The sequence below is a fragment of the Pavona decussata genome, unplaced genomic scaffold (genome assembly GCF_977016875.1).
Source record: "Pavona decussata unplaced genomic scaffold, jaPavDecu1.1 SCAFFOLD_186, whole genome shotgun sequence".
Taxonomy (NCBI): domain Eukaryota; kingdom Metazoa; phylum Cnidaria; class Anthozoa; order Scleractinia; family Agariciidae; genus Pavona; species Pavona decussata.
Genome location: NW_028145595.1, coordinates 1257501 through 1267500, shown reverse-complemented (window position 1 = coordinate 1267500; position 10000 = coordinate 1257501). Strand labels below are relative to the sequence as shown.

Sequence of the window (10000 nt, the reverse complement as noted above, 5' to 3'; positions counted from 1 at the left end):
CCCCCATCCCCCTAAAACAAGAAAACAACCCTCTGAAGTAAGCTCTTTATTGCTACTGTCAACCATCTCAAAATGTTTTGTTGTAATGTAGTACGTGGCATATACAATGTAACAGAAATTTATAGTAGGTAAAAAGAACTGAGTCTAGAGAGTCTACCATCTAGGCGAACTAAGTGGCATCATCTGTAGGTGGCAAAATCACTCGCTACTGGTGAATTTTCAGAGGGCTTAACTGTCCTAAATGATGTATTAACATATTAGGCTTGCCCAGCATTTAACAGCACAGCTAGCTCCTGAAAAATAGCTCTTTGCAAAGGTGAAGAACAAGACTGTTCAAAGTGACCTGTTCAGACCTATTTTGCGTATTGCTTAGCAAAAAAAATAGTAGATTCAGACCAAGGGTTGACCTGTCATAATGAAGTGAATATTGTCACTGGACCGCAAGGGCAAATAACTCATTGCATGCTACTCATTTAGAATAGTGGTATCATTAATCATAGGTAAATAAGAATTTGTTTAAAAAAATTATACATATATCACTTACAGTTGGAATTCCCTTCATAGACATGACAGCTTCATTATAAAACACTCGCCCTCCAGTTTCTGGGAATATTTCAGCCTGTTTTCAGACAAATGTTTTATGAAATAAAATTAATGGTTAGTCCTATAACTCAAAAGTTTAGTTTGGTTGAAATCAGGAGAAAATCCTGCTGAAACCTAATTTCTCTCAACAGAAATAATGTTTGATATTTTGGCCATTTTTGTCTCATTGAGGTTTTACTGTAAGTACGTTGTTCATACTAACCCCCCTCCCCCCTTCATTATTTTCAACCTGCATATTGATGTTTACCATTGTAGGGGTGGGGGTGGGGAATTCAACAGAGAGAGTGCCCGCCTCTCTCTACAATGTTTTATTCCCCTGGATTGTTACAAAATCTAACGTCTGTAAAACCAGGGGGGAGGGGCTTACTATAGAAGAGAGCTTAACAGAGCTTTTTTCTTATGCACCAGGGAGTGGGGCATAGGTAGGGAAATTGACAGTGACTACCTTAGTATAGTGGGCACTTTTGACCATTTTAATGGACTTTCTAACAAAATTGTTAAACGGAATCTTGGCTGGAAAACAGTTTTCACCAAAATTAAAAGTTACCCTCTAACTAAAACTGGTTTAGTGGCTCGAACTTGATAATTTCATCCATCAGTCCATAGATCTCACCCACCCACCCAACCCATGCATGAATGTGAAAGGCGTATGAAATGTGTGCTAGAGTGGTACCATACGATATGCTGAGTGGTTCTTTTGCCCATCCACAAGAGCCCTGAACTGGGGCATTTGAACATGGCACTTCATTTTGGTAAAATGCCCTACTTAAGCCCAGCCTCCTCTCCCCTCCCCTCTGGAGATGCATTAAATGCCTCCTCTCCCCTCCCCTCTGGAGGTGCCTAATATGTAGATGTATCTACCTGTAAAGGCAGGAATGCTCCTCCCGAATCAATAAGAAAGATACAAGGAAGTTTATTCACTTCTGCAACCTCTTGTGCCCTCAGTTGCTTCTTTACAGCAATCGGGTAAATAGTTCCACCTTTCACCGTTGCATCATTAGCAACAACGACGCACAACTGTCCAGATATCTGCCCAACACCCGACACAATCCCAGCACACGGCACATCGCCATACTCGAGGTTAACCCCAGCAAATTTTGACAGTTCTAGGAACTCTGTACCATCATCCAAGAGTTTGCTAAGCCTTTCTCTAACTAGGAGCTTCTTGTTACGCTTTGTGTGCCTCTCGATGGCTTTCTCACCGCCTCCTTGTAGCACTAAGTTCGTAACTTCTTCAAAAGATTTCAACAGCTCAGTTCGTTCTGGGATCCTCGAAAGAAACTCTGGACTGTTTCTATCGATCGAACCATCGATAACTTTAAACTTAACCCCGCTAGATGTCGCTCTTGCTCCAACAGCTTTAAAGACACGAGATGTTACTAATCTGCCCTGTATTCCGCGTAAACGAGAAATGCCACAAAACAAAGCGCAAGACATATTAGCTAGGATAATGTTGACACGTTGCGGTAAAGCAATATAAGTCAATCCAGTGTTCAACCCTTTTGATTATCACAAAATTGAATGCTTGGATAATCGGATCATTAACAGGTGTTCCTCTAAGCTACTGAATTGCTACAGATCTCCAAGAGTGGAGAATAAAACTTTCTCAAAGGACGATCAAACTTCTTCCAATGTCGGCCGCCATGTTGGTTGTTTGGAGGCCAGGTGCCTGAGCAGGTCGTACCCAGTCCTGTGCCACTGCTCGTCTGCACGTCATTCCCAAAAAAACAAGAGAGCGCTTACTTACGGGCGCGGCAGAATAAAGTTTTACATTGGTAAGCTACAGTTCATGCGCGCCTCATTTCAAACTGTTCAATGATAAAATGTAACGCAAAAGCGGAAACTTGATGTGTGTTCATCTACAATGGAGGGAAAAAAAGACTCGGAACGGTAATGGAAAACCTTCCTTCCACATCCTCAACTTATCAAATAATCAGACGTAGCATAATATGCACTTCTCTAACCACGTGGACACCGCGAATGGCCCTCCCCTCCCTCTCTAAACAATGTTAGGACGTGACAGGGTAAAGTGTACAGGGCTGCACAAACTACAACATTGCTTGGGGGCGAGGGGGAGAAATTAAGGCAAATCGTGTTAATGAATGATTTTCCAGTAATCAGATACCTATGTTATGCGCACAGGATCCTGGGATCGCCAGGGGGCAAACATTGCAAGTCGCCAGAAAGAAATATATGGCATAAAGTTGTTTCTTCGTCAAAAACAGTGATTTCGGGCAAAAAATAACGCATTTTCGCCGTGATTTTGTGAGAAGCGGAGGTGACTAATGTTGGTGCGTGGAAATTGTAAGATTTTGTGTTATAACTGGGATGAAATCTATCGATAAACGCGAAATGTTGATTGTGCAATCTACTGAATCTACACCAAGTAATGGTGACCAATAGTCTCGAAATAATACAAACGTAGGTATTAATTTGAGGTGATTGACTTAATAAAGCCTTTTCAGTTGTAATTGTATGTGTGCCGATAAAACAACCTATGCCAGGTGGTGATCACTGTGCTATGTGAGGTGTATAAATATGGGGTTGACAAGCCTTCGCGCTCACGTGCGTGTTTCAGTTTTGCCCTCAAGGGTATATCTTTTTGAGAACACCCTCTTATTTATGAAATGAGCGGTGTCCCCCGTAAATTTTCTTTTAGAGCTTGATTTTCTTCTTATTAAATGCCATTTATGGTTTGTAGGATTTGCGTGATGGCCACTGTCGCATGTTTTGTATTTTGATCTCAAAGGTCATTTCTGGGTTATGCGTATTGTTTATTAGAACTCTTGTTGTTTCTGTTTAGCGACTGCCGTTCTTATGTACTTTGTGGCATTTGGTTCAGGTTTGGTATGGCCCATTTCAGTGCTTCCAGTGACAGTATAGCCTCTGTTTTTATCACTGTAAGGATAGGATTTGAACGGTGTACATGTATCTTGCAGCTTTTGTGTTGCTGAGCCCGGCTATTTGCTTTTGCGGTTGTCGCAAGATGTTGTGTTTCTTATCACGGCTATCTGTCTTTTGATCCTTTCTTCATCATTGTAGGTTGTTTGAAAGCTATGCAATGCGTTAAATTGAGGTCTTAAGTCCTCTTTAGTCCGTTTGTGTTTTTGTTAATATCGCTTCGCCGATCCGCTCTGCAACTGTGAGGTTTGTGTAGTGGGAGCTTTAGTTAGTATTTTTCTCCTGTGTTTTGATTACGCCACAGAATGATTAGACAATTATCCTGAGTTAGCATTCTCGTTGCTCTGGCCAGGGGAGATTTCCCCGTGTTAACTATCACTGGTTTCAACCCTCCACAGCGCAATAACTTGGTAATTTCTATTTCCTCGCACAATAATTTCTCTCCTTTGTTTGGGTAAAATTTCAGTAGCCGTGAAGTTATAACACACGTACGTAACTAAAAAGAAAACAATCTCGACACATAATTACAACTGAAAAGCTTTATTGAGTCAATCCCCTCAAATTTACACCTAAGCTGCCTAGGTTTGTACTTTTTCAATACAATAACTTGATGTAGATTCAGTAGATTTCACAATCAACCTTACGCAAGAGTGTTTATCGATAGATTTTATCGCATCGACCACACAAAAACTTACAATTTCCACGCACAAACATTAGTCACCTCCGCTTCTCACAAAATCACGGCGAAAATGCGTTACTCTCTGTCCAAAACCACTGTTTTTGACAAAGAAACAACTTTACGCCATACATTTCTTTCTAGCGACTAGCAATGTTTGCCCCCTGGCGATCCCAAAATCCTTTGCGCATACATGGGTCTCTGATTACTGGAAAATCATTCATTGTCCTAAGAGTTTTGTCCCCCAATATAGCTTGAAAATGAGCTCACACATGGCCTTTGATCTCATCTGTGTTCAAAGTAACTGTCCGCGCGCTTTTTCATGGCCGCCGAATAATTCCAGATTTGTAAGTTACTGTTCATGCACGTGTCACACCCAACATTAACACCGATTTTGACACTAGTACATGACCTTTAAACTCAAAACTGCTCCCAGCGATTGGAGATTGGAGGGAAGGAAGGAAGAAAGAAAGGAAGGAAGGAAAGAAGGAAGGAGGGAAGGAAGGAAGGAAGGAAGGAAGGAAGGAAGGAAGGAAGGAAGGAAGGAAGGGAGGAAGGGAGGGAGGGAGGGAGGGAGGGAGGGAGGGAGGGAGGAAGGAAGGAAGGAAAAGACGACGTATCGACCACATCTACGACGTATCGACCACATCTACAACAGTTTGCCATTTGGAAAATATTTATTACTCACTGAAAGTATCTAAAGAAAAAGATAAATCAAATAGCGTTAGAATAAATAACTTCTAAGCATAATTATATTTGACATAAATTCTCTTATGTACAACAATTTCTCGAAAACGGTTCGCCTTTGGCGTCAGCTGGGCTGTTTTACGGTGTTAAGAGTGCCTTGTAGTGTGTCTCTTTTAAATGGCTAAATATTTCTATATGCTGTATATTAGTTTTTGGTTGCGGGTTATCGTTTGACGTCTTTGAGAAAAGCAACCACCGTTAAACAGCCACGGTAACAACAGAAGGAAGAATAAACTAATTTTATCAGAACAAAATAATGTATAATGTAGGAACTTAACTTTTTTAGCAACTACTTGAGGAATGTAGTTTTAGCTTTTGAATCCGTGACGAAATCTTAAGCATGACGAGTCTTTTTTTTAATTTAAAGTCTGAATGGAGCAGTACTTTCCTGTGGTGCTGTTGACTCGTTACAGGACGCTCTATCTTGTAACTCTGTGGATGAAATCCTAAAGTGTGACCATTCAAATGAAAGCTACTGAGCAGTGCTTTCCTGTGGTGCTGTTTATTATGCTGTACAAGGTGGTTCTAACTTTTGAGTCTTTGGATGAAAGTGTGACCATTCAATTCAAGGCTGTTGAATACTTCTTCACTCAAAACAGACTGTTCGATTAGCAGAAGGTACGGCATGAAATTCCTAAAGAGAAACGATTGAACTTGTTCTATCCGGTTATCTAGCTATCATTTCAATCCCGGGCCAGCCAATGGAGAAAGCTGTGAAATCTTCCAAACCAGAAAAGTACCGAAGATCCCAACTCAGTAAACAGTAAACAACACTCTACCGAAGAAGAGATGCGGTAATAGTGAAGAATACTATTCCCCAACTGAACAAAGACGTTGAAAGTCCAAGCTCTGCGAGTCCCTGGGTAGTGCAGAATAGTAGGAACTTTAAGAAACCACGACAGCAACGCCAACGAAAACGTCGCTTGAAAATATAAATTCACGTTACTTGTATTCACGATTATCCCAGTTCGTTCAACTTGTACAATGTGGGCGAAGTATCCGCGAACTTAATTGACAGGAACAGTGTTCAAAAAGGAAGGAGAATGAAAATTTTACTGTCATGTGCTCACGCACTCCACAAGACTTTGAATTTGGTTATTTCACGTTGTTGTTTGGCCGAGTACAGTGAAGACTTGTACCCAAGTAGACCATTTCCGAGTTGCTTTGAACCTCATTATGAAAGCGAGGCTAAGAGCAAAGTTTTTTTATGAAAATTAGTTTCATTCATATGCAAACAAAACAAATTTTCATATGAAAAGTTTTGCACTTAGCTTCGCTTTCATAATGAGGTTCACAGCAACTCGGAAATGGCCTATTTATAACGTAAGTGTAAGGCCTTTGTTTTTCTCATTAAATCCTACTGTTTTTGTGACGTTCTCCTTGCCGTCGCTGTAGTAGCTTCTTGAACTCCCTACTGTGTGATCTAAGAGTCAGTGGGTGGTGCAGAGTGTACTCTAGGACACCGTGCGTAGTGCAGAGTAGTCTCAGAATACTGTGTACTCAGACTCATTGTGTAGTGCAGAGCGCTCTAATACTAAGAAGACCTTGGATGCCCTAAAGAGGCTTAGTAATCGATAGAAGAGGTGCACTGTCTGACGCAGTGTTCACATCCCGTAACTCCGAGCCGCTTGTCTCACACTCGCTTTGGAAACTGAACTCACTGTTTCGTCTGGTGGGGGAGCGAGCATTGAGGCTTATATGTCCATTGTTGTCGGGTAGAAAGAAGGCCAATAGGAGAGAGAGAATCACAGAACCAGCTCCGAACAGAAATGGCGCTCCTGATACAATAGTCTGTAGGAAAAACAAAAACAAATTATTGAGCGATTTGCCTACTACACTAATGCCCCATTCACACCAAGGCTTAAACACGTTTAAAAGCTGTTTAGTTAGACACATTTTAAAATTGTTTCCTTTATAAAAGCTGCTTTCGGATTTTTGTCGACTACAGATTTAGCACAAATGATAGCATAAGTTAAAGTTTACTTGAATCTTATGTCAAAGTCAATGGTTCAGCTTTCTGTTACCAATTTTAATTTATTTAAACCTGGTTTAATTAAACATGTTTTGTTGGTGTGAATGGAGCTTAAGATTTCTCAAGCTTGAAGGAATTTGGGAGAACTTTGAAACTGCTGTCTCAAGCCTGGGGAATTTATTTGGGACATGCTTCGCGAGCAACTCTTTCACATTTACTACGATGAAGTCATCAAACTGTTTCCCTAAATAAGCTGAGAACAAACTCACTGTAGATTCATTTAACTGCATCTACCCTGTGCGAGCGATTTTCGTATAGAGTTATATAGTTATGTCAATCGAATTGACGTTTTCATGCAATCGTACTTAAGTTTTAGTAAATATCTCAAAACAATAAATTTCACTGATTTGTATGTATATATTTTGTGGCTCTTTACTCTTTACACATTTTTGCGTTATGCTTCAATAGTTTAACTTAGCTCTAACTTACTTTTAGGAATATAGGGGGCCACAAGTTTTTCAGCTTCAGCTGTCGAGCGTTACCCTCTACTTACTTATTTAATGCTTGGAGAGTTTCCTTTTTTATTAAGAAATTTTAACCACGAACCAGTAAAACCGTTAATACTGGCGTAATTTTAATACCTTGCCGTATGGATCCTCCATAATAGTGTGGTTACTTGGTACAGCAATACTGATATTATTATTGTCGCCTTCCTCTAAATCCACATGAAACACGTAAAATATCAGTCCAAATAGAGCCGGTCCAATACCATTACATAGTCCTCTGATGCCTGTTATCATTCCTTGGACCACACCTAACAAAATGCAAGCAATAACTCAGTTATAGGAATATAAAACAACACATTAATTTGCCACAAATATAAGATATATGAAAACTGCAAAGAGCAATTTTCAGTTGAGTGTCGAAAGTGACTGCGCGTTTACTTTGGTTTTGCTTTTCTACGCTCTCTGTTTGGTTAGCAAATTTCGCGCCACTTTCTCAACCAATAAGAAACAAAACCAGAACCAATTGTGTTTTGGCCGCACGCGTTTTCCCGCGCTTGGCGCCGGTGACCTGTATTTGCTTCGATTTCTGATTGGTTCATTGTGTTGTTTACGTCTGTTGTGATTGGTCAGAGTAATTACTTTGGTTCTGGTTTTAAATTTAAAACTTAATTAGGCAAAAAACTACTCAGAATAGTAAGAACTAAACGAGCTGAGTAGCTACAAAGATTGCCATGCTTAGCCTTTACTTGGCCTTGGGTTATAACACACAAGAAAGAGAAAAGAAACATACAAGTAGATAAGTAAATAAAGAAATAAAAAAAATTATAAATAAAATAGAAAAAAGAAAAAAAAGAAAAAAGTACCAGATAGTGAGTGAACCAATATTTGTACACAGGTGTATTAGAAGCGAAAAGAAATTAACCACTCAAGAAATTTTCACTCATTGTATGTTTAAATGAACGCAAAGAAAAACTCCATAGTTCTTTCATCCAAATTGTTCCAAATAGAAGGACCAGAAAAGTGGTTTTGTTTGATGTCGCTCAGTGATGAGTTAGAAAACGTGGGCCACCTTTTAGTCAACCAATTAGAAGTTACAACAAAACCAATTGCCACTTGCTTGCACGCGTTTTCCCACGCTTGAAGACATGTACTTGTGTTTGCTTCGAATTCTGATTGGTTCATTGCGATGTTTCCGTTTGTCGTGGTTAGGAATTGGTTTTGGCTTTAGAGTGGTTTTCAACTGAGTGTCGGAAGTAATTGTGTTTTTGCTTTGGCTTTGCATTACTACGCGCTGTGATTGGTTAATAAAACTCGCGCCACTTTCTCAACCAATAAGATGTAAAACCAAAACCAATCATACCTCGTTCGCACGTGTTTTCCCGCGCTTGGCGCCGGTTACATGTATTTGCTTAGAATTCTGATTGGCTCGTTATGCTGTTTACATCTGTTGTGATTAGCCAGAGTAATTGCTTTGGTTTTGGTTTTACGACACTCGATTAAAAACCGCTCTATTCAGCAAGAGAGGTTTTTTTTTTAAGAAATTTCGCGTTTGCTTTGGTTTAACTTTACTACGCTCTGTATTGATTAGAAAAACTCGTGCAACTTTTCTCAACCAAAGAAAAACAAAACCAAAAACAATCGTGCCTTTCTCGCAAACGGTTTCCGAGGGTTGGGGCCGGTTGCATGTATTTCTTCGAAGTCTGATTACTTCCTTACGCTATTTGCGTTTGTTGTGATTGGCAAGCGCAATTATTTTGGTTTTAGTTTTAAGACTAGTATAGTGCAAACTGTTTTAAGAGTACATCATTAAAGCATTTAAGCATTAAAGACACTCCACTAAAAAAAAAAAATACGTAATTGAAAAAATTGTTCTTAATTGCTTCGTCCATAACTAGTAAACTATACAGAGAGGTTAAAAAAAACCACAAAAAGTAGTTTTGTGTCTTAACGTTGCCACAGTTTTTGAAGAGGAAGGTTATACGACTCTCTAAAAACGACTGTTTGGGAGGCTAGTCTGGTGAACTGTGTTTTGAAGTGTCCACATATGAGACAACTTCGAATGTATGTGTAACAAAATATCCTGGATAACTTTAATGTCCCAAAAGACCTTGACAGATATTTTTCTGTCCTTAAGAAGTGCATGAATAAGTTCGATTGATTAGTTTACGAAATGTTGCTAATTAGAGAGTTAACACCATCTCTCAATATCCAATCGGACTCAAATCAAGCAAAACTATTTGCATGACATTACATGTTCAGATATTATGTCAATTTTGGTGAACTATTTCTGACGTTTACTTTATTTCAATTACTCCGAACTTGATAATGGCGTCATGACGACACCGAAACGCTGTTCGTTTTTATCGTTTATTTTCACTTGCCTATGTATATCTGAACCTTAACTTATAACTTTAAAATCATAAGCTTTAGAAACCTTGTTGATCATCCTCTGCATTGCATGACACCAGTGCACTAATAGCCGGATAGGTTATCATGGATACAGATGCTAGAGATCCCGCCGCCCACATCATCCTAGAAATATAAAAGAAGCAGTTTAGTCTGGTTTAATGGCCTTAGCTCCCACGAGTCTCCTGT

The 10000-nt window shown here is 39.6% G+C and overlaps 2 protein-coding genes across 3 annotated transcripts in view; both read right to left on the bottom strand.

The window, feature by feature from the left end:
* The window catches only part of LOC146462611 (putative methylcrotonoyl-CoA carboxylase beta chain, mitochondrial), a 16927-nt gene extending 14645 nt beyond the window's left edge, over window positions 1-2282 (bottom strand). For both annotated transcript variants that reach the window (XR_014857084.1, XM_085085446.1), the window contains exons 1-2: window positions 1465-2282; window positions 545-619 (exon numbers count right to left, since the gene is read on the bottom strand). Coding sequence is in view for 1 of the 2 variants with exons in the window: in XM_085085446.1 (XP_084941572.1) it covers window positions 545-619; window positions 1465-2040 (651 nt within the window). In the remaining variant the exon portion in view is untranslated. The remainder of the gene's footprint in view (window positions 1-544; window positions 620-1464) is intronic.
* A 2556-nt stretch (window positions 2283-4838) lies between these two features.
* LOC146462610 (solute carrier family 71 member 1-like) overlaps window positions 4839-10000 on the bottom strand; it is a 21218-nt gene continuing 16056 nt past the window's right edge. The window contains exons 10-12 of the mRNA XM_085085449.1: window positions 9840-9937; window positions 7541-7713; window positions 4839-6718 (exon numbers count right to left, since the gene is read on the bottom strand). Of these exons, the coding sequence (XP_084941575.1) occupies window positions 6482-6718; window positions 7541-7713; window positions 9840-9937 (508 nt within the window). The 3' untranslated portion in view covers window positions 4839-6481. The remainder of the gene's footprint in view (window positions 6719-7540; window positions 7714-9839; window positions 9938-10000) is intronic.